Source organism: Lontra canadensis, unplaced genomic scaffold (assembly GCF_010015895.1).
Source record: "Lontra canadensis isolate GAN:19392208 unplaced genomic scaffold, GSC_riverotter_1.0 scaffold8, whole genome shotgun sequence".
NCBI lineage: Eukaryota > Metazoa > Chordata > Mammalia > Carnivora > Mustelidae > Lontra > Lontra canadensis.
In genome coordinates this window covers 17886945-17911009 of record NW_022631002.1, presented here as the reverse complement: position 1 = coordinate 17911009, position 24065 = coordinate 17886945, and the positions used below count along the sequence as shown (strand labels likewise).

The 24065-nt window shown below is 43.2% G+C and overlaps 1 protein-coding gene across 3 annotated transcripts in view; it reads left to right on the top strand.

The window, feature by feature from the left end:
* The window catches only part of CTCF (CCCTC-binding factor), a 52291-nt gene extending 28817 nt beyond the window's left edge, over positions 1–23474 (top strand). For 2 of the 3 annotated variants that reach the window (XM_032854195.1, XM_032854194.1), the window contains 10 exons: positions 144–933; positions 1301–1471; positions 6975–7108; positions 8704–8824; positions 9954–10103; positions 14871–15031; positions 15558–15740; positions 16380–16515; positions 20647–20808; positions 21981–23474. In XM_032854195.1, coding sequence (XP_032710086.1) covers positions 153–933; positions 1301–1471; positions 6975–7108; positions 8704–8824; positions 9954–10103; positions 14871–15031; positions 15558–15740; positions 16380–16515; positions 20647–20808; positions 21981–22165 — 2184 coding nt within the window. In that variant the 5' untranslated portion in view covers positions 144–152 and the 3' untranslated portion in view covers positions 22166–23474. The remainder of the gene's footprint in view (positions 1–143; positions 934–1300; positions 1472–6974; positions 7109–8703; positions 8825–9953; positions 10104–14870; positions 15032–15557; positions 15741–16379; positions 16516–20646; positions 20809–21980) is intronic. The other variant, XM_032854196.1, reaches the window with a different exon arrangement.
* Positions 23475–24065: the final 591 nt, after the last annotated feature.

The following is a 24065-nucleotide window of genomic DNA, read 5'->3' as shown; positions in this document are numbered from 1 at the left end:
AACCATTGATTTCCTGATTCGTTTTTCAAGGGCGCTTTTGTTTTAAAATGTATGTATTTTCACTTAGACAAGCTTTATTTTAAATAACAATCTGTGGAATGAATGAAAGAATAAATAACAATCTGTGTTCTCCCTTAATAAAGGAAGGGGAAATGGAAGGTGAGGCGGTTGAAGCCATTGTTGAAGAGTCTGAAACTTTCATTAAAGGAAAGGAAAGAAAGACTTACCAGAGACGCCGGGAAGGGGGCCAGGAAGAAGACACTTGTCACCTGCCCCAGAACCAGACTGATGGGGGTGAGGTGGTCCAGGATGTCAATAGCAGTGTACAGATGGTGATGATGGAACAGCTGGATCCCACCCTTCTTCAGATGAAGACTGAAGTAATGGAGGGTACAGTCGCTCCGGAAGCAGAGGCTGCTGTGGACGATACCCAGATCATAACCTTGCAGGTTGTAAATATGGAGGAACAGCCCATAAACATAGGAGAGCTTCAGCTTGTCCAAGTACCCGTTCCTGTGACTGTACCTGTTGCCACCACTTCAGTAGAAGAACTTCAGGGGGCTTATGAGAATGAAGTGTCTAAAGAGGGCCTTGCAGAAAGCGAACCTATGATATGTCACACCTTACCTTTGCCTGAAGGGTTTCAAGTGGTGAAAGTAGGGGCCAATGGAGAGGTGGAGACACTAGAGCAAGGAGAACTTCCACCTCAAGAAGATCCTAGTTGGCAAAAAGACCCAGATTATCAGCCACCAGCCAAAAAAACAAAGAAAACCAAAAAGAGCAAACTGCGTTACACAGAGGAGGGCAAAGATGTGGATGTGTCTGTCTACGATTTTGAGGAAGAGCAGCAGGAGGGTCTGCTATCGGAGGTTAATGCAGAGAAAGTGGTTGGTAACATGAAGCCTCCAAAACCAACAAAAATTAAAAAGAAAGGTAAAATGAGTTTATCCATTATATTCTCATAAAGTCATTTTGGTGTAAAGCAAATAACACAGGGTGTATGTAAATTATTTTTTAGTAAATGGGATTTTCTTTCCTTTTTTTTTTTTTTTTTTTTTTTTTTAAAGATCAGGAGCTGGATACCAGTCCTTTCAGCCAGAATAACAGTTTTTCCAAATTCCGTACATTTTAAGTCCTGAAGACAAATCTATTAGTGGCATAAAATAGTTACAATTCAATATGACTTAAGTTGGATTTAGTTTAAAAAGACTAATGAAATTTATTTGTAGAAATTTAACATTAGGAGTAAACTTAACACTTTGAAACCTTGCAAGAAGTAAGTGTTTTGTTTTTCATATAGGTGTAAAGAAGACATTCCAGTGTGAGCTTTGCAGTTACACATGTCCACGGCGTTCAAATTTGGATCGTCACATGAAAAGTCACACTGATGAGAGACCACACAAGTGCCATCTCTGTGGCAGGGCATTCAGAACAGTCACCCTCCTGAGGAATCACCTTAACACACACACAGGTGCTGGATATGAATGTTGGGGGCTACAGCATAGCAAAGGCTAAAACTTGGGTTTTGAGTATCATCCAAGCTGGTTCAGGTGGGAAGTTAAGAATGATTTTTGTTCTTTCTTATGCTGTAATCCTGATTTATTATAAGCAGATGAATTTATAGACAAATGTAAAGAAAGTTTAGTGGAAAATAATCCAAACTGTTAAAGGGTGGTGATCCAGAAAAAAATTATCTATGGCAGTTAACCTGTAATATTTCCTAAAGGATATCACCATTGTGTTGTTAAGGTTTTAACGTCAGTGACGGGGCGCCTGGGTGGCTCAGTGGGTTAAAGCCTCTGCCTTCGGCTCCGGTCATGATCTCAGAGTCCTGGGATCGAGCCCCTCGTCAGGTTCTCTGCTCAGCGGGGAGCCTGCTTCCTCCTCTCTCTCTGCCTGCCTATCTGCCTACTTGTGATCTCTCTCTGTCAAATAAATAAATTAAAAAAAAAAAATCTTAAAAAAAAAATTTTTAACGTCAGTGACAAAACATGACCCCCAAAATTCCCGGGCAACAGTTGCCAGGCATTATAAGGATGAACATTAGAAATAGCAACACAACTCTGCTGTTGTAAAAACCATGGTTTCTGGTTGTTTCACTTCAACAAAGGTAAGTAATTCATAACCTCAGAATGGAAAGTTGAAGGTGTTACTCTAGCAGTTCAGACACCTACTTATTTGTGCTCCATACATACTTTAATATTCTTTTTTTTTTTTAAGGTTTTATTTATTTATTTGACAGAGCGCACAAGCAGGGGAAGTGTGGCAGGCAGAGGGAGGTGGGGAGAGGGAGAAGCAGCCTCCCAGCTGCACAGGGAGCCCGATGTGGGGCTCGATCCCAGGACCTTGGGATCATGACTTGAGCCGAAGGCAAATGCTTAACGGACTGAGCCACCCAGGTGCCCCCGTGCTTTAATTTTCTATATTAGTATCATCTTGGCTATGGTCAGATCCCAGGAGTCACTAAAGTGGAGGGACTGCTGGAGCTCTCTTTAGGTTCTCTTCTGGGTTCTTTGCTCTTTCAGTATTGGCATTTGCTACTAGTGTTAATAGAAACTTATCTTGCACAGTTCTTAATGCAGAGTAGCTCTCCTCTCTCCAGATTCTCCACTTAATACAGCTCTTGTTTTTGATTTGATGGGCTGGTAGTCTACTGAGCATGACCAAGTTAAGTTTGGCCTGTAAGCAATGTGTGCATTAGTATATTCTTTGCTAATACGATCTGGTCCCTTTTCATTATTTCTCTGCTTTCTAGTCAAGACAGTTGATAAAATATTTTATTTGGTAGTTGGACGACACTATGTAAGGGCATATAACTAGATAAAAGCGTTTGGCCACATAATAGGACTTCCTAAAATGGGAGCGCTTGATGCGGCCACAGTGTGTCATGGTTTAGTCCTCAGGTTTGAAAATAAGAATGTGGTCCGTTTAGTCGCTCAGAGCTCTTTTTGGCAGAACCAGTTCATACTAATCAAACTCTAAAGGGTCAGATACAATCAGAAAATCAATTTCTGGGCCTCTGGGTGGCTCAGTTCGTTAAGCGACTGCCTTCGGCTCAGGTCATGATCCTGGAGTCCCAGGATTGAGTCCCACATCAGGCTCCCTGCTTGGCAGGGAGTCTTCTCCCTCTGACCCTCCCCCTTCTCGTGCTCTTTCTGTCTCTCATGCTCAGGCTCTCTCTCTTTTTTTTTTATTTTTATTTTTTTAAAGAAAATCAGTTTCTGATGAGGAATACACCTTTTCATTTTCTGAATGCAGTTGTATTGCATGCTAGGGGACACCCTTGACTATATCAGTAAGATGTAGTGATTGAAGGGTGACTTGGTAAGCCTGGACCCTGAGCAGAGGGACATAAGCAATCATGTGGTGCAACCCAATGAAAATCTCTGTTGTACAGCAGTGTCTGCTGCTTTCCCAATTGCCATGCTTATGTCTACCAGGAGCAGGCTTCTTTCTGTCCCCTAGATAGTACTAGGTAAGTAAACATTAGAAATTCTTGGGTTTCAGTTCAGTTTATCCTAACAGAAATGGACCCTGCTTTCCTTCTCGTTAATTGTTGTTTTATTTAACTCTCTGTACTGCCGAACTCTTTTTTAAAGACAAGAACTCTTTCACTCCTACATCCCCAGTGATAATAAAAAAGCAAACTGAGCAAATGAACATTCCTTGAAATTTCTTAGTTACTATCATACTTTAATCACACTTCCCACTTGAGGGGTCTCTCAATCTCAGAATCCTTTCCACAGATAGTTGGTCCCATTCATTACATTGTGACTCTTTCTAATTCTGTTCTCAGTGGTAGCCTTCCTTTGATTTTGGTGTTCCGAGTTACTTTGTTGTCATCCCTTACCTGCAGTGCACAAATTAAAGCTGGTCCATAGTTTTTGAGTAATTGTGTATGAAAACAGCACTGTGTTCTGCTGTCAGCTTATCTCCTTATTGTCGTCATTACCTGCGCCTATTTCCAATGCTGTGTTTAGAATGTAAAGGGACTAGAGAAGATCCACTAACTTATACTGTAGGGCTGTATAAGATCTGTATAACATCTTATATTTTTTATTGTATTATACAGCTGTATAAGGCTGTATAAGATCCACTTATACTGTAGGGCTGCTCTGTGAGGAGGACATACTAAAAACAGTAAGATTCCTTCAGTAAAAGGGGAAAAGGAAAAAAAAAAGTATATTATTTGTTTGTGAAAATGTTTAAATATTCCATGAATTGACATTCAGATCACAGAATATTAGATAGGGATATTTGAAAGAGATCTGTTAAGGGGTACCTGGCTGGCTCAGTCAGTAGAGCATGCAACTCTTGATCTCAGGGTTATAAATTGAAGCCCCACATTGGGTGTAGAGATTATTTTTTTTAAAAACGGTAATCTTGGGGCACCTGGCTGGCTCAGTGGGTTAAGCCTCTGCCTTTGGCTCAGGTCGTGATCTCGGAGTCCTGGGATCAAGCCCCAAGTGGGGCTCTCTTCTCAGCCGGGAGCCTGCTTCACCCTTTGTCTCTGCCTGCCACTCTGCCTACTTGTGATCTCTCTGTGTGTCAAATAAATAAAATCTTAAAAAATAATAATAAAAATAAAAACGGTAATCTTGGGTGCCTGGGTGGCTCAGTGGATTAAAGCCTCTGCCTTCAGCTCAGGTCATGATCCCAGGGTGCTGGGATCGAGCCTTGCATCGGGCTTCCTGCTCAGCAGGGAGCCTGCTTCCTCCTCTCTCTATCTCTCTCTCTCTCTGCCTGCCTCTCTGCCTACTTGTGATCTCTGTCAAATAAATAAACAAAATCTTTAAAAATAAAATAAAAACGGTAATCTTTTGGGGCACCTGGGTTGCTCAGTTGATTAAGTGTCCAACTCTTGATTTCAGCCGAGGTCATGATCTCAGAGTGTGGGATCAAACCTGAAGAGCTCTGCGCTCAGCAGGGGAGTCTGCCTGTCCCTCTCCACCTGCTCCTCCCCTGCTTGCACTCCTCCCCCTCCCATAAATAAATAAAATATTTTTTGAAAAAAGGGTGATCACATAAAAGGCAGTACTACTTTGTAAAGCCTGTGATAAATTTCCGGAATTACCAAAATAAATTTATATAGAAAACAAGCTATTACATTTGGTTTTTGGTTTTTTTGGTGGTTTTTTTTTTTTTCTGTTTTGTTTTTTCTTTGGAAAAAAAAGTATCAGAATATGGACAGCCTAATGTCCCTATATGTACAGTCATAATACAGTAGGATTTGATGTGCAAAAGCATCTTGGGTCAAATAACTTTTTAAAAATATTCTTAACATTTAGTTCTTTTTCTTTTTTTTTTTTTTAAAGATTTTATGTATTTCTTTGACAGATCACAGGTAGGAAGGGAGAGAGGGAAGCAGGCTCCCCACCGAGCAGGGAGCTCAGTGTGGGGCTCAGTCCCAGGACACTGAGATCATGACCTGAGCCAAAGGCAGATGCTTAACCATCTGAGCCACCCAGGCACCCCAACATTTAGTTCTTTGTCTGAAATTTATTTTCATCTATGCTGAACTATTTTTATTTCCCAGTCTGCTATATCTTCTATTACATTGCTACTGCAATATATTGCTGAATGTCTTTAGGTCAAATAACTGTTAATTCTGTGATCTCTACTTGACAAAACATTGAGGTTTAAGATACTAGTTTTTTTAGTATTTATTTATTTATTTGAGGGAGAGTGTGCACATCAGCAGGGGTCTGGGTAGGGGCAGAAGTAGAAAATCTCAAGTAGACTCCCTAGTAAGCATGGAACCCTATATGGGGCTCCATCTCACGACCCTGAGATCATGACTAGAGCCAAAATCAAGAGTCAGATGCTCGGGGCGCCTGGGTGGCTCAGTGGGTTAAAGCCTCTGCCTTCAGCTCACGTCATGATCCCAGGATCCTGGGATTGAGCCCCGCATCGGGCGCTCTGCTCTGCAGAGAGCCTGCTTCCTCCTCTCTCTCTGCCTGCCTTTCTGCCTACTTGTGATCTCTGTCAAATAAATAAATAAAATCTTAATTTAAAAAAATATGTTTATTAAAAAATAAAAAAAAGAGTCAGATGCTCAACCTGCCTAGCCACCCAGGTGCCCCAAGGTGTGCTCGCTTGCGCGCGCGCGCGCTCTCTCTCTCTCTCTCTCTCTCTATATATATATATATATATAATTTTTTTTTTTTTTGACAGGCAGATCACAAGTAGGCAGAGAGGCAGGCAGAGAGAGACAGGAGGAGGAGGTAGGCTCCCCGCCAAGCAGAGAGCCTGATGCGGGACCCGATCCCAGGACCCCGAGATCAGGAACTGAGCCGAAGGCAGAGGCTTTAACCACTGAGCCACCTAGGCGCCCCAATATTTTTTAAATCAAGAGTTTAAATAGGGTGCGTGGGTGGCTCAGTTGGTTAAGCATCTGCCTTGGGCTCAGGTTATGATCCCAGGGTCCTAGGATTGAGCCCCCCCTCCGTCCGGCACCCTGCTCAGCAGGGGAGTCTGCTTCCCTCTCTTCCTCTGTCCCTTTCCCTGCTTGTGCACGCGTTCACACGCTTTCTCTCTCTCTCTCGCTCTATCTAAAATAAAACCTTGTTAAAAAACAAAAAGATGAAACATACTTTTGGTCCAGAGTGATCAGAATTCATAAACTAGGGATAAAAATGATTTTGTTTTTTGGCTAGCAAATGAACTCACAAGTATAGGTAATGTGCTCCATGAAGGACAGGTCTTTCAGTATCACTACAGTGGTCTCTGGCCAACTAAGTGGAGTTTAATAGTAATTCTTGCGATGAGTATTTAAAAAAAAGCGGTGGGGGGGCAGATTTTTGTATTCAAAAGCAACACTCTATTGACTTGTTGCTTTGGAGTTACTCTCAGGCTAGTGCAAGTTTATTGAGATGACCAGGGTTCAGCCTCATGCTGCAGTTCTCATCAGACATTGAATTGTCATTAACTGTGCCCTTGATCTTTTCTTCCTATTATAATCCCCTTTCTACTAGGTACTCGTCCTCACAAGTGCCCAGACTGTGACATGGCCTTTGTGACTAGTGGAGAATTGGTGCGGCATCGTCGTTATAAACACACCCATGAGAAGCCATTTAAGTGTTCCATGTGCGATTACGCCAGTGTAGAAGTGAGTGTTGAGCAACTTGTTGGTTCTTCTCTTAAGACCATGATTCCAGTATTAGGATAAAAACTACCCATACTGACTTAAGATGACATAGAAAATCTTATGAAATTATTAACTCTCCCACTCCCCTTCCCTGCCACCCAAAATACTAAAACTGTAATGAATGTGAAAGATTTACCCATTTTAAAAAACACTTGTACCACATGTTATCATAGGTAAGGTGTATGAAACATCAAAGAAACAAATAACTGTACCTAGTGCATTTAAAAATGGAAAATTTGGGGGCACCTGTTTGGCTCAGTCGGTTAGGTGTCCAGCCCTTGATCTCAGCTCAGGTTCTCAATCTCACAGTTACTAAGTTGAGGCCTGGCATTGGAGCCTATTTTGGGGGGGAAAAAAAAAAAGGAAAAGAAAATGTTACCTCCTTTACTATTTGAGGCTACGTCGTTATCAAAACTGGGTAAGAATGCTACCAAAAAGAAAAGGGTATTTTATTCTCACAGAAAACTAAAACTAAATCAAATTATTCACCAAATTTAATAATATATTTAAAAAATAAATGATTACTAAATAGAAGATATCTAAAATACAAGGAGAGTTGAACATTAGAAAATTATTGTTGTGTGCTACATTGAGAGGTTAAAGAGAAACCATGTGATCATTTCTACAGATTACTGAAAAACTATAAAATCTAGTGTTCATTACTGTTTAAAGTCCTAGCAATTTAAGAGTAGAAGAAAATGGCTTTACTATACCGGAAACCCGCAGTCGATCCTTTCCATTAACTGAAGCATTGGGAGTATACCCATTAAAATTTGGAACAAGACGGGATGCCTGGCTGGCTCGTTCAGAAGAGCATCCAACTCTTGACCTCAGGGTTGTGAACCCCACATTGGGTATAAGATTACTTAAAAATAAGTAAATAATCAAAATTTGCAACAAAATATTTGTTCTTTATTGCTTCAACATTGTCATTGTATTGGAAATCCCAGCTAAATAAGAAATGAATTATACATGGTAAAACAAAACTAACGTATTGCAGATATACTTGTTTATGCCAAAAAATCCAAGAGTATCAGCTGAAAAAAAAACTTAGAGCAGTCAGAGTCCATTTGGGTGGCCAGATACAAGACAAATACACAGAAGCCAGTAACTTACCTTTATGATTCATAGCAGGAAACTGGCTCACATTGTAATAGCAGTAAAATTATTTAGGGATAAAATATATCTGATACCTCTGTGTCTGGAAGGAAAGTGGTCTGTAGATAAGCATGGATTACTTCAACTCTTACAGAGAATTTCAAATCTATACAAAAGCAGAAAACGTATATAGAAATAGACAAAATAGAATAATACACCCCAATGAATCTCACCCAGCTTGAATAGTTATTAATAACCAATCTTGAGTCATCTATGCCCCATCCATTTATTTACCCTCTTTGGATTATAAGGATTTGAGAAATAAAGGTTACAAATAAGGAGGAAGAAATATTATATTTTAGACCTTTTCTGTATTCTGAACTTCAGTGCCCCAAAGCGAAGCTTTTGTGCCTAATCCATAGCATTCACATTACAGTCGATGTGCTTTCACGTTTCAGGTCAGCAAATTGAAACGTCACATTCGCTCTCATACTGGAGAGCGTCCGTTCCAGTGCAGCTTGTGCAGTTACGCCAGCAGGGACACATACAAGCTGAAAAGGCACATGAGAACTCATTCAGGTAGGACATCTTCTCTCCTTGTATTAATGAGCTGCTTTTCATTGGATCCCATGGGACCCTGTAAACCACTTCACACCCCTATTGCTCATCAGAATGGGAGCTGGCATAAAAATAAGGGAATTGACAAATGCTTCTCTGGCATATCTTCTGAATTCATTGTTCTGAATATACACTGGAGAATGGGAAGTTTCACTCTTATAAGAAGTCTGGGTCGAGGGCGCCTGGGTGGCTCAGTTGGTTGTGTGGCTGCCTTCGGCTCAGGTCATGATCCTGGGGTCATGGGGTCCTGGGATCGAGTCCTACATCGGGCTCCTTGCTCGGCAGAGAGCCTGCTTCTCCCTCTGCCTCTGCCTGCCTCTCTGTCTGCCTGTGCTCTCTCTCTCTCACAAATAAATAAAATCTTAAAAAAAAAAAAAAAAAAAAAGAAGAGGAAGTCTGGGTCGATTACCTAACCCAGCTCATTCAGTTTTCCCCATACTGTCTTTTCCAAAAAAAAGAAAAATTTGTAGGGGTGCCTGGCTGGCTCAGTTGGTTGAGTGTGCACCTCTTGATCTCAGGGTCATGAATCCAAACCCCATGTGGGATGTAAAGATAAGTGAAAAAGAAAAACTTGCAGGTCCTCCTGTTGTACCATCTCCTGTCCCCCAAAGACAGGAGTTTCTCATGTGAGTGACTTTGGTGGAGCTGGTGGAGCAGAGCTAGCAGGAGCAATTTAGGACTTGATTGTCATCTCTTAAGAACCGCCGGGAGCCATGCACCCGGCCTGAGGCTTGGGCTAGCTGGGTAACACCTGAGGATTCTCTCTAGCTTAGCTTTTCTCCCACCTGATTGCAGCTGAATTACCACCTGAATTACCCTCCAATTAAATGATGGTGCTCTGGGCGCCTGGGTGGCTCAGTAGGTTAAAGCCTCTGCCTTCCGCTCGGCTGGGGTCATGATTCCAGGGTCCTGGGATTGAGCCCAGCATTGGGCTCTCTGCTCAGCAGTGAGCCTGCTTCCCTTCCTCTCTCTCTGCCTGCCTCTCTGCCTACTTGTGATCTCTGTCTGTCAAATGAATAAATAAAATCTTAAAAAAAAACATGATGGTGCTCATTTCATCTAATTTATTCATTCTGTATTTCCTTTTAAGGGGAAAAACCTTATGAATGTTATATTTGTCATGCTCGGTTTACCCAAAGTGGTACCATGAAGATGCACATTTTACAGAAGCACACAGAAAATGTGGCCAAATTTCACTGTCCCCACTGTGACACCGTCATAGCCCGAAAAAGTGATTTGGGTGAGTAAATTAGCTGGTGGCAAATGAAAAAATAATTTTGACTATTTGTGAAAATAGGAAGATCAAAAATTACTTCCTTTTCTAAATTATTTAAGTTTTGTATAGGTGCATGGCCTGCCACTTACTAATAGTCATTGCTTACTATCTGTTTTTATCTTCCTTCTCTCACTGCAGTCAGCCGACAAGATTCTTTCCTGAATATAGCTCATTTATAAATTAAAAGGAGCTGTAATGAGAGGAAACAGTAAACCTTTAATTAGTAGCCCTCACTGGTAATGTTCAGATCTCCAGTAGGGAAGTGACATAGTACGATTCAAACTAAGGTCTGTCCATTTCGTTTTTCTCAGAACATAAGTATTTTCCTAAGTAATTAGACTGTTTTATTGGTTGGATGATAACTGTATTTCTGTGCATAATTAAACTACAGCTTATACAGAGACAGAATTTATCAGACAACTACAATTGGGCCCATAAAGGTATGGTTTCCTGGATGTCTCCCTTTGTTTTTCCTATTTAAGAGATAAAATTATTTCCCCAGTCTGTTCTCTATCCAAAATGTATTGCTCCATGAATATTATTCTTTTCCTCTTGAATATTATTCTTACAAACATTTTTAGGGGCACCTGGGTGGCTCAGTTGGTTGGGCATCTGCGTTCAGCTCAGGTCATGATGCCAGGGGTTCTGGGATTGAGCTCCGTGTTGGGTTCCGCCCTCGGTGGGGAGCCTTCTTCTCCCTCTGCCCCTGCCTGTGCGCGCTCTCTCTCTCTGTCAAATAAATAAGTAAAATTTTAAAAAAGAAATTTATATTTAGGTAAATTGTTGTACTTTACCAAACATCTTTTATTACTTTGTTTTACTTTTTTAACCCATTTGATGTTCACAGCAACCATATGAATTGACCAAACCATATGTATTTTAGCTGAGTAAAGCTATTCAGTTTAGCTGGTGTCTTAAAACATTGTTATATTAATGTGACCATACTGAGCAAAATGCAGCTAGCATACACTTTTTTAATGTGTAATTTTATTTATTTATTTTAATATTTGATACACATTTTTAAGATGAAACCATGAGTTTGAAGCAGAGGACTTTAGGCTTCATGTGAGACCTGTAGGTCACTTGTTCATCCTACCCTGCTATTAAGAGGACTTTGTTAGAAAGATTTAAGAGGCACTGTCCTCTGATAAATGAATTCTACTGTTCTTATGGTACAGAAACCTAAAATCTAAATTAATAATATCTCATGGCAGTGTTTCTGAGCTATTAGGCCACTGTTTGGATTATTTAAATTTTTAAAATTATTCAGTTGTATGATGCAAATATATATCTTGGACATTCTGTACCTTTATGATGCCCTCTAGGCCCTACATAATGAGGAACTTAATTGCTTAGGAGCTGTCAGATAATACTTATCTCCCAAAGCCAATCCCAAAGAAGTTTGTGTTTCTCTTTAAAGCAAGTCTGACTTCACACTAATACACTGTAATTAAAATCTATCACTTTGTGACACAGGAAAGCATGGGCTTTGGAGACTGACCTACTAGAGTCAAGATTCACCCCCAAATACTGCTCTAAGTCTCTTTTTTTTTTTTTATTCAACTGATTTTTTAGGAAAAGTAACTACCTTACAAGGTTGCTACAATTATTTAGTAAGAACACATGGAAGAAAGTCTTTCACTGTTAGGTCTTAATCATAGGACCAGAAGGGGAAGTTGAAGCATTTTAAAAGTTACTTGAGGGGCACCTGGGTGGCCCAGTTGGTTAAGCGACTGCCTTCGGCTCGGGTCGTGATTCTGGGGTCCTGGGATCGAGCCCCACATTGGGCTCCCTGCTTATCGGAGAACCTGCTTCTCTCTCTCCTTCTTCCTGCTGCTCTGCTTACTTGTGCTCTCTCTCTATCTCTCTGTCAAATGAATAAATAAAATAAAATTTAAAAAAAGTTACTTGAAATAATACATGCATGTATAAAAGGCTTTCATATAATGCATGTGTGTAGAGAGTAAAAAAGAAAAGTCTTCCCTCATTTCCATTTCCCAGAATTGGCCCCCTTTAAGTCTGATGTGATTTGACTTTGAGTGAAGCAGATTGGTAGCAGCATAAATCCGTGATCCCAAATGCAGTTGAGCTGTCATTGTTTCTGGGCAGTCCAGCTGTTTGTCCTTGTCAGATGTGCTCCCATTTTCTTTAGTGAGTTCATTCATTCCTTCATTCCACAGATATATAGGTCCCTGCTATGTGGGAGACACCATGAAACGGTTCGGAGTTGGGTGAATCATTTGTACTTTCTTGAAACCTCTGATCTTTCCTCCCCTTTTTCCTCCGCCTCCTTGGTCTCAGTAAGTGGCCTGTTTTCCTACTTCATAAGGAAAGTTAAGGCAACAGACTGAAACTCCCAAATTTTGGTTATCAAACTTACAAACCTATCTGCATTCATCCTTTCTTTGCCCATTTGCTACAAGACACTTGGCCTCACTCTTCTTATTTGTGGCTGTTACCTGCCTTTGCCTTGATCCTACTCTCTTGTCTTCTCTCCAGCTTTCATACGTCATGGACTGTGTCTTTACCTTAATGTTCACACTTCGTTTTCTAAATCTTTCCCCTTGACTCTAAACATGTTTACATTTCTCTATTTTAAAGAAAGTCTTCCTTGTCTAGGTTTGATTTTTTTTTTAAGTCTTTAATTTTTCCTGTTAAAACATAATTTGGAAAGTTGGAAATTTTTGTACATGTAAACTTCAATTCCTAGTTTTTCATTTATTTTTTTGTGTTAAGAACACTTAAGGGGCGCCTGGGTGGCTCAGTGGGTTAAGTCTCTGCCTTCAGCCCAGATCATGATCTCAGGGTACTGGGATCGAGCCCCGCACTGGGCTCTCAGCGGGCAGCTTCCTTCCCTCTCTCTCTCTGTCTGCCTCTCTGCCTACTTGTGATCTCTCTCTCAAGTAAATACATAAAATCTTAAAAAAAAATTTTTTTTTAAATAAGATCTAACTTTTGGGGTGCCTGAGTGGCTCAGTGGGTTAAGCCTCTGTCTTCAGCTCAGGTCGTGTTCCCAGGGTCCTGGGATCAAGCCCCAAATCGGGCTCTCTGCTCAGCAGGGTGCCTGCTTCCCCCCCTCTCTTTCTCCCAGCCTCTCTGCCTACTTGTGATCTCTGTCTGTCAAATAAATAAATAAAATCTTTAAAAATAAAATAAGATCTAACTTCTTAGCAAGTTTTTAATATGTAATACAGTATTATAAAATATGGGAGTTAGGGGCAGCTGACTGGCTCAGTCTGTAGAGCATGCAATGCTTGATCTCAGGGTTGTGAGTTCGAGCCCCACGTTGGCAGTAGAGATTACTTAGAAATAAAATTTTTAAAAATAAACTGGGGCTCCTGGGTGGCTCAGTGGGTTAAAGCCTCTGCCTTCGGCTCAGGTCATGGTCCCGGGGTCCTGGGATCGAGCCCCGCATCGGGCTCTCTGTTCCGCAGGGAGCCTGCTTCCCCCACCCCTCTCTGCCAGCCTCTGCCTACTTATGATCTCTCTCTCTGTCAAATAAATAAATAAAATCGTTTAAAAATAAATAAGTAAATAAACTATGGGAATTATGCTGTACAGTAGATCTCTTGGACTTACTCATCTTTGGCTCATTTATTTTTTATTTACTTATTTTTATGTTACTTGGGTGTTTACATTTGATTCTTATCTCCTTCCCTGCCAATCCTCACAGAGTTCTGTCCCTCACTGTCTGCCTTCCTCAGTTTCTGATTGCCCTCCCATCTTAGCGTATACCCCATTCTGTAAAGTGACTCTTCCTAAGATCACTAACCACCATACTGCTTAATGTGGGGAACATTCCACTTAACACTCTCCTTGCTCTCTTAAGAGTGTTCTTCATAGTGGACTGTGCCATCCTCCTTAAAACACATTCTTCCGGGCTGCCTGAGTGGCTCAGTGGGTTGAAGCCTCTGCCTTCAGCTCAGGTCATGATCTCAGGGTCCTGGGATCGAGCCCCTCATCGGGCTCTCTGCTCAGTGGGGAGCTTGCTTCTCTCTCTGCCTGCCTTTCTGCCTACTTGTGATCTCTGTCTGTCAAAGAAATAAATAAAATAATCTTAAAACACATTTTTCCCTTGGTTTCCGTGGCACTATAGCCTGTTGGCTTTTTTTCTCTCACTGTTCTTTCCTAGCTGTCTCTTGTTTTAACCCTTTTTCCTTCCACTGGCCTTACCTGTTAGCTTTCTTAAAGTGTAACCTGTACTCTTCTGTCTCTTTTTGCCTTAGTGATTTCGTGAGCTCCTGTGGTCTAATTCAAATCCCAACAGCTCCAGTTCCTACTCTAAATCTCTCATTTGAGCTAGGCTTATCTAGCCATTGCCATCCCTAGTTGCTCTTGTTGGCATTTCAGATTTAACGTGTTCAAAACCGAAGGTCTAAAACCCCCCGTGGCCCCAGCTGCCTGCTCAGTTTTCAAAGCCAGAAACCTGGAGGTCATCTCGAGCAGCCACCTTCTTTCTTGTTCTGTAGTTAATAAATCCTGGTGATGCTGCTTTTTGGGTCTCTTATCAGTTCACCCTGCTCCTTTCAAGCCACCACCTTCTCTCACCTGTCCTGTTTCCATATCTTAACCAGGCTTTCCACCTCTCTTGTCTTTTTGCCTTTTAATTCACTTTTAGGACAGCAGCCAGAGTAATGATTTTAAGAAGCAGAGAAGGACGTATTATTAATTTATTGAAGTGCTTGTTTGTTGTTTTCACAAGTTAGACTGGGCTTTGTGTTTTGCTTTCAGGTGTCCACTTGCGAAAGCAGCATTCCTACATTGAGCAAGGCAAGAAGTGTCGATACTGCGATGCTGTGTTTCATGAGCGCTATGCCCTCATCCAGCATCAGAAGTCACACAAGAACGAGAAGCGCTTTAAGTGTGACCAGTGTGATTACGCTTGCAGACAGGTAGAGACCTTCATAGTTAGAAAGCAGTCGATTCCTTATTAGTGTCAGGTTTTATCAGAGGGTTTTAGATTCCTTATATGGTAACTGTTTTTAAGGATGGTAGTTTTCAAACTGATTTGTGAGGAATATCACCAAAGGTCTCACTCCTCGATAATATCACCTCAGTCTCCAGCTGATGTTTTATTCAGTCACAGCTCACCTCTCCCTCATGCAGACTACTGGCTGCTTTCTCAAAACCGGAGGAAATAAGTCCAGGACCTGAGAGAAGGGAAGAATATGGTCCTGGGGCTTAGGGGTGAGCTCTAGACGAGCAGCCCAGCAGGAGGGAGCCTGTCTGTACAGTGGGATTTAAGGAAGCAGTGTTGCACCCCAGTAAAGATAACTTTGTCCTCTGGACAAGCACTTTTGAGCCCAGACCTTCGGAGACAGAGGCCTGTCTACCGTGTGCGTGCAGATGGCGGCTGGGGTGGCAGCCCCGTGATGGGCTCCGAGGCCTCCCCCTGCACACGCACCTGCTGTCTTTCAGGAGAGGCACATGATCATGCACAAGCGCACGCACACCGGGGAGAAGCCTTACGCCTGCAGCCACTGCGACAAGACCTTCCGCCAGAAACAGCTCCTCGACATGCACTTCAAACGCTATCATGACCCCAACTTTGTCCCTGCGGCCTTTGTCTGTTCGAAGTGTGGGAAGACCTTTACACGCCGGGTGAGAGTTCGAACTTCACTTCCCTTATCAGGGTTCTTACTGTCATGTTCTCGATCTTCCACTGCAGAGCAGGGCAGTTTTTTCCACTGAGGTTATAAGCACAGAGAGGCCTTACCATTTGGAAAGGGCCACTCATCCCTACCTCAGGGTTTTCTGTACATGTGTGAACCCTCTGCTGAAGTGGGGGGTGGGGGAGGACTCATTATCTGGATAGGTCTTCTTGGGTCTTCCCTTGGGGCCATGTTAGTCAGGTCTGCGCAGGACAGGGAGCTGACCCATCCTCCTGTGCTCCTCTTGCCTGAAGGCTGCTGAGAGGACCCAGCCCCTCCTCTTCTGAAGGACTCTCTTTCCTCCCTCTCTCTTTGTCTTTCTGTCTCCCTCCTTTCTCTCTCCTTCTGTCTCCCTCCCTCCCTCCCTCCCTCCCTTCCTTCCTTCGTTCTCTCTCCCTCTTCCAGATGGAGACCATTCCCTTGAATGAGGAGAGCATGTTCAGGATGTGCTTATTAGCACATACTAGAACATTCAGACTCATCACAAATACCCGATATTTTTATTTTATTAAACTAAAGTAAGAGAACTTCTAATTTCTGATACCAGTTTTTTTAGTAACATGAACGAAGATTTTGTTTCTTCCGTTAGAATACCATGGCAAGACATGCTGACAATTGTGCTGGTCCAGATGGTGTAGAAGGGGAAAATGGAGGGGAAACAAAGAAGAGTAAACGTGGTAGAAAAAGAAAGATGCGTTCCAAAAAAGAAGACTCCTCTGACAGTGGTGAGTAACTTATTTCTTGATTTAGTCATGTGTGGTAGATTTTGGTGCCCAGTTGCCAGTATGTTGATACATGGATGTGCTGGGATAGAGAGGCCAATCCCTCTTCCTTCCTTTATAACGTCTAGTCTCCCTAATGTGCGTTATGTATTTACAGCAGCAGCTAGTTTGTTTCTAGGGCAAGTTTTGTGGGGGTTTTTTTCCTCTTGATATTCCATTGCTTGATAATATCTTATATGTTACGTGTTCAGTTAAAGCCAGAGCAAAATCAGTATCTCGACTCCCATTTCCTCAGATTAGTGATACTCTAAAGCCAGCAGAGTTCTTTTTCTGTGTTGGTAACTTTTACATTTAGGAAGCTGGTCTAAATTTGAGCAGTGAATCTAATGGACATGAAGAAGGTTTCTTAAGCATCTTGACCAACTTTTGGTTTGACTGCCTGTGTCAGCCTAGCCTTGAGATGTGTTGATCAAACCCCTGAAGGTTAGCCTTTCTCTTCCTACCTTAATCTCTCCATTAAATAATGTTAACACCTTGCCTATTTTCCTACTATTGATGCTTTGGGGGGTGTTTTTGGCTTCTAGTCATGAAATCCAGGCAGAAGGCATGCTTTAGGCGCTGGACTCATGAAGAGGGAGGGAGAACAGGAGTGTCGATAGCAAAGAGCCACATTTGATTGTGCGCGCTCATCTCGTGGTTTTAGGCTCTGTGAAGTGGATGCTTGGGCTGCTGGCCAAGTAGTTGAGAAGGCACATCTGTGGCTAAAGATGTAAGCTTTTTATGGTAAAAAATGTATGTGGAGGGGTATTGTTTTGGGGAATACACTTCCCCAGAAGCACCATCAGATGGGAGAAATTCAAGATGGTGTCCTGTGTTTCCAAGGTCCTCATTTTGTCTTGTATTACTTGTTAGTAATCATGGGGAGGAATTAAGATTTTTGGAGATTGAAAATGTTTGAAAACTTCATTCTGTCCATTGATTGTTATCTAGAACTTGCTCATGAAAGCACTAGGTTATATTTAGGTCTGTAACAAGGTCCCTTTTAGTTTTAGTTTTTTGTTTAATAAAACCTTTCTGTCCAGAACTTTTACTTTTTCTGGGAGAATATTCTATCAGTAAGTATGAGAGTAATTTATTTTTTGCTGCCTTTTCTAGAAAATCTAATTTAAGCATTCTCTTCATCACTGGGTTTTCAGTAAACATGCCTCCTTTAAAGTGTTGGTTTACTTCACTTATTAAAAGCACACCGTTCTCTGCTGGGGCACCTGGGTGGCTCAGTCAGTTAAGCGTCTGCCTTCGGCTCAGGTCATGATCTCAGGGTCCTGGGATCGAGCCCTGCTTCTCCCGCTCCTTCTGCCTCTCCTTCCTGCTCGCGTACACACACGCGTGTGCTCTGTCTCTCTCAAATAAATAATCTTTAAAAACAAGAAAGTACACAAAGTATTCTCTACCGAGAATCTTTGTGGGATCCCTTTGGCTAAGAACTTAATGAGTGGGGACGCGTGGGTGGCTCAGTCAGTTGAGCATCCAACTCTTGGGTTGTGATCTCAGTCGGGGTCATGAGATCAAGCCGCGCATCAAGCTCCATGCTCAGCAGGGCATCTGCTTGGGATTTTCTCCCTCTCCCCCTGTCCCTCACCCTGCTTGTGTGTGCTCTCTCTTGCTCACTCACTCTTGCTCGAAAATAAATCTTAAAAAAAAAAAAAAAAATCACAGGCCCCAAGTGCCACCAGAGATCCACAAGTAACCTTGAGCCAGAGGATTTCTGGGTGCTTCTAGTTGCAGAGCTTCCTGCTGCCACAGATGTTGGCTCTTCGCCTTCTGGCTTACAGTATCACCTTGTTCACGTCTCTGGTTCCTCTCCCAGTAAGATCAGCCTCACTCCCCAGTGATGCATCGCCAGAGCATCTTCCAGCAGAAGACTTTACTGGTGGTTGCCGACAGATGCTGCAGCTCCTTTTGTCTTCCACGTTGCTGTCTTGCAGGGCACGGTTTGGTTCTGCGCCTTGTACCTAGTGTCTTTTTATCCCCCCAGAAAGTCTGGGCTGTCCACCCCACTGCTGATTAAGGTCACACAGTCACATTTGTCCTCTCCCAGAAGTTGTGCCTATTGGCCATTTGCAGAGGTTGGCCGGCAGAATCTACTGCTATTTTCAAGGACTTTTGCCAACATCTCTCCAAGCCAATAAGCCTTTGACCCTATTAACCTTCTTTGTGTTTTTTTCTTTTTAGGCATTGGGCCAACTTAGGCAATAGGGGGCTTGAATAAGATCTACAGGGAAGTGTCTCATCTTATTCTTGACACACTGCCACATACCAGTGTGTTCCCCACGTTTTCACTTAGGATTTGACAAATAAGGCATTTTGTCCTGAAGATGAGGCATTTACTCCTAGCTGTCTAGATGTCAATGTCTGGTCCTAGAGAAAGATGGCATAACCTGCACTTCTCAGAGGCAGGCGGGGAGGATAATTTGTGTGCAGAGGCAAGGGGCTGGGGTGGCAGAAGAGCCCCAGGCCGAGGCAGGAGCTTGAGTTCTGCCTGCTGTAGTTTAGGTGCCTTCCAAATCACTTAGCTTCTCACTTTTTCTATTAAAATGAGGGTAGCACCTCTTCTTATTAAAGGAAGTAATGAGGGGCACCTGGGTGGCTCAGTGGGTTAAAGCCTCTGCCTTAGGCTCAGGTCATGATCCCAGAGTCCTGGGATCGAGCCCTGAGTCAGGGTCTCTGCTCAGCGGGGAGCCTGCTTCAAATCTTTAAAAAAAAAAAAAAAATGGAAGTTACGAAGGCAAAATGGAGTAATGGAGAATGTTAGAATCATGACACACGGTGCAAACAATTGTGTCTGTGTAGTGGAGTCTCCTTTCCAGAGCATGAAGGACCTGCGCTACAGCTCAATCCTTTTGCTCTTCAAATCACTAGTAAGCAAGTTGGGAGTGCTTTGGAGATTATATAAGGAAACTGAGGTTCACTGTGGTCTTTGTCCCAGGTCACACCTAGTAAGGGATTCAGAGCTCCTCATCAATGTTCTTTACACAGTAGTCCTCTCAGCTTTTACGTGATGGTGGCATCAGGGAGAAAATTAGGGAGTTAAGAATGACCCATTGAATCTGGCATAGCTGAGAATTAAGTTAAAGAACTTGGACTTAAAAAACCACGAAGGGACGCCTGAGTGGCTCAGTTGAGTGTCCGACTCGATTTTGGCTCATGTCATGATCTCGGGTCATGGGATTGGGCCCCATGTATGGCTCCATGCTCAGCACAGAGTCTGCTTAAGGATTCTCTCTCCCTCTCCCTCTGCTCGCCCCCCCACCACTGTCTGTCTGTCTGTCTGTCTCAAAATAAATCTTTTTTTTTTTTAATCAGTCGTAGTCCTAGAAGAACTCTTGATGCCCATCCTAGTAATAGGACTTCACAGTGCAGTAGGAATTTTATGTTGCGCGTGCATACACGCACACACACACAAACACACACATTTTCTGCCTACTCAGAGACCAGCAAGAGCTCATCTTAAGGGTCCATCTGAGGCTTAGTACCCTGCTTTATTGTTGCATAATAGATTGAGGGAATAAATGTTTTCAACTTAAACACTGTGGTATTATTATATATCTGGAATGTGATGGAATTGCCTCTGAAGAATTTGAAACTGAGGGGCGCCTGGGTGGCTCAGTGGGTTAAAGCCTCTGCTTTCGGCTCAGGTCATGATCCCAGCCTCCTGGGATCGAGCCCCACATCGGGCTCTCCACTAAGCAGGGAGCCTGCTTCCTCCTCTCTCTGCCTGCCTGTCTACTTGTGATCTCTGTCTGTCAAATAAATAAATAAAATCTTTAAAAAAAAGAATTTGAAACTGAATATTCTGATGTCTAAAGCTAAAAGAAAAAAGTAATATCCAGTCCACATAAAGTAGGAATAATAGTCTTCAAGTTGATTTGTGTATTAATTCTAGCGTAATACCAGTTTACTTTGTCAAGTGATAGCAAAAATTCTAGCAAAAGCATTTTTAAGTGGACTTTTATTGAAAATAAATACGTGACTAGACTTAATAGAATGTGTGATTTTGTGTGTGTGTCATATTTTTCTTCCGCCATACTTCTCCCTGCCCCCCCCCCCCCCCCCTTACTCCCATTTCATGAGAAGAAAATGCTGAGCCAGACCTGGATGACAATGAGGATGAGGAAGAACCTGCTGTGGAAATTGAACCCGAGCCAGAGCCTCAGCCTGTGACCCCAGCCCCACCACCTGCCAAAAAGCGGAGAGGACGCCCCCCTGGCAGAACCAACCAGCCCAAACAGACCCAGCGTAAGTCACTTGTCTCCCCTTAGTAGGCTGGAGGCTGGCAGCCGTTCCCCGTGTGTGGAGGAGCCAGACGGGTCCTTGTTTTGGGGGATGATGGGAACTAAGCCATGAGAACAAGTTAAGGTCACACCAGGAACAAACTGTCAGGAAGCAATTATTTAGTTTTTACGGGAAACACATGAGGAAGACCCTAGAAACCTGTTACGCTTCAGTGAGAAGTCCAGAGTGAAAGGGTGGGTACTTCTAATGTAGGAGGGTTTTGCAAAACAAAGTCCCACTCAGCTGGCAGAATTGATATGGTAATGAATGTAAAAGAGCCAGATTTTAAAGGACGAAGGATAGAGCAGTTTCTGTGCTGAGACTGATCCTCCTGAGAAATCCAGGCCTATGGATTCAAGTGTTGGCCTTCTGACTCAGGAGAAGACACAGCGGAGAGGTTCGCCCTCTACCTCACACCACAAATGGCAGCGGGCAGCGGTCCTGTCTTGGACACGGCCCTTGTGACAGCAGCAGGCTCTGGAGGACTGGAGTCTGTTATCTGTTGCTGTGGACATCCTGAAAGCTGGCAGGCAGGGTTTTTTCTTTAACAAATGCAAGACTTAGTCTGATGTTTGTTAATTTTTTTAATGTACTCCCCGAGCCCCATGTGTAGATGTCGGTTTGGGGTGGGGGAGGTTGACTGTAGACCCTGGGAGCCATTTTGCCTCCACACCCTTGAGTGGAAACACTGGCGGAGGCCCCGGGTGTGGGAGACTTGAGGATCGGAAATGGATGTTCCCGCCGTCGGTGGTGCACCTTGAGCGGCCCTGGATCACAGGCATTGTGAGGTGTTCTTGGTAACGTCCGGCCTGCATCTCTTGCCTATCTCGTAACCAGTGCAGAACGTGCTTTCTGACCGTTCTGACCTGAAGGAAAACTAAGGCTTTTAGTATGGCATTTGGGAGACATATGAACACTAATGTCAGCATTTTGTTCTTCAGTAGTCAGAGAGTGTTGGGGCTTTACAAATGGCCACATTTTAGGTCATTGAGTCTTTTTTAATGACTTTCGCTGTATCCTTGCTAAGGCTTTCCTGCATTGCTGACATCCATTTAGTGTCGAGTCTGACAGGAACCCTTGAAGGCGTCAGGGGCTATAATGGAGCGTTTGTTTTGTCCGTGCTCTTTTCTTGCCAGCAACAGCCATCATCCAAGTGGAAGACCAGAATACAGGTGCAATTGAGAACATTATAGTTGAAGTTAAAAAGGAGCCAGACGCGGAGCCCGTGGAGGGGGAGGAAGAGGAGGCCCAGCCAGCTGCCACAGACGCCCCCAATGGAGACCTCACGCCCGAGATGATCCTCAGCATGATGGACCGGTGATGGCGGGGCCGTGCTCATCACCAGGACTGCTCTGGGCTGTGTTTCAACGGCCCGCATCTTAATTTTTTTCCCTTCTTTCTTCTTTTGGCTTTGGGAAAAGCATCATTTTACACCATTTTACCAAACATACTGAGAACTAAAACTTCAAGGATGATGTTAGAAAAATGTGATTTTACTAGAACTTTCTGTTTGATGTTAGCAAATCATGGAATGTTCTGAGTCCCCGAGGGTTTACTGTGGAGTGCTGAGGACAGTGTTGATGCCTAACTGGTTTTCTTAGATGGAAACAGAGACATTGAACCCTCTCTCTCGCTATGGTAAACCACTCCAGAATGACCACCAGGTTTTCCAGAGTTCTAGGTCTTCTTCCCAAGAGAGTTTTTAATTGTAAATGCAGACTTGGGAAGGACTTACACTTTTAAACTGGTTTTTGCTTCTGCTTCTCCCTGACTCCCTTTGCTCGGAGCCAGCTGCACACCAGTAGTACGGCATGCTGCGGTCGGTGTCTGTCCTGAAGGCTTTGCCTCTTTCTTGGCAAAGTTTCTGGTATGGTCAAGCTTGTAAATAACTTTTTTTACATTTTAATCTTTTCCATTAATTAAGAGATTGAAAAGAAGTGCAGTGTAAGAAAACCCAGCATTTTAATTACTTGCAAATTAAGTTACCACAGACTCTGTCGTGTGTAAATGTTGACAAGGAATTGGATCACAATCATGTAGCAGAACGGCACTGAGACTGCTGCCCGCTAGTGACGGACGCCCACACGGAAGATCGCGATTGCCAGCCCGTGGAGCCAGCATTTGAACCTTGTACAATTAACTTTCAGTTATGATTTCCCATCTACATTTTCTTTGCTCTGTTTGTAGCTGAATTTTGTGTTTTATTACTCCTCTGTTCAAGCAGAAGGGTGATTATGAGTGGGTCACAGCAGCCCAGAAAAGTTCACTAGGTCAGTAATTTAAACTTTGGATCTGCAAAACAAGATAATAATAATGTGAAACAAAACCAACTAAAAAGTGATTCTTGCACATGAACTGTCACACGTTTGAAATGTGTTTTTTAGAGAGCCTCAGTCTTGCTGATTTCAAACACTTTTCTCTTCTGTGTATTGCTTTTAAAAGAGCCATCAGTTAGCTATCAGACTCTAGGTTGATGCATTTTGTACTTAGCTGTACTGTGTGATATTTTTCATTATTTTAGGACGCCAACATGAGACCTGTAATAAAATATGTAATGGGGTTGAAAGCTGGGGAGGAGGATCTACTGCTGTACAGCTAATAAATCATAACGGATTAACAAGTGCTCCAGACACTTCGTCACGTGTGATCTCTGCCTGCTGAGGGGCCTGCAGGTCCGTGTGCGTGGCCTCAGGTGGTGGTCGCCTGGTCGCCCTTCAGAGGCGAACTCTGTTCCCAGGACAGTCACTTCCTCTCCGGCACTTCCAAGATGATCTTGGCAAGTGGTATTAGTGAGTGAATCCTGCCACAGGTTTTAACTCCCCAGAGGTGTGTGTGAGTAGTAAGGTATGGGTGGAAAGGCGCTAAAGCCTCCATGATCCACCTTAGGAGTGGGTCCCTGCGGCAGAGGGGTGACCACAGAGATTAGAGAAGGGGGCTCTGGGAAGTTCTCTCCTCTGGATCTCAGCGGAGTGAGGGCTGAGATCAGTACCTTGAGTTCTGCCAGGTGCAGTACAAGAGAAGCTGGGCCCAGTTTGCCCTAGAGAAGGTTGTTTGGGAGGGGAGATAGTCACCAGGCTGCAGGGAGGTTCCTAGATAGCGTAGCTTGTGAGCAAGGGCCGAGGGAGGCATGAGGGAAAGAGAATTGGAATGGGAGGTTGATGGATTTGTGAAGCATCTTGCTGCTGGTCATTTCTGGGCAGATAGCTTTGGCAAACCCATTT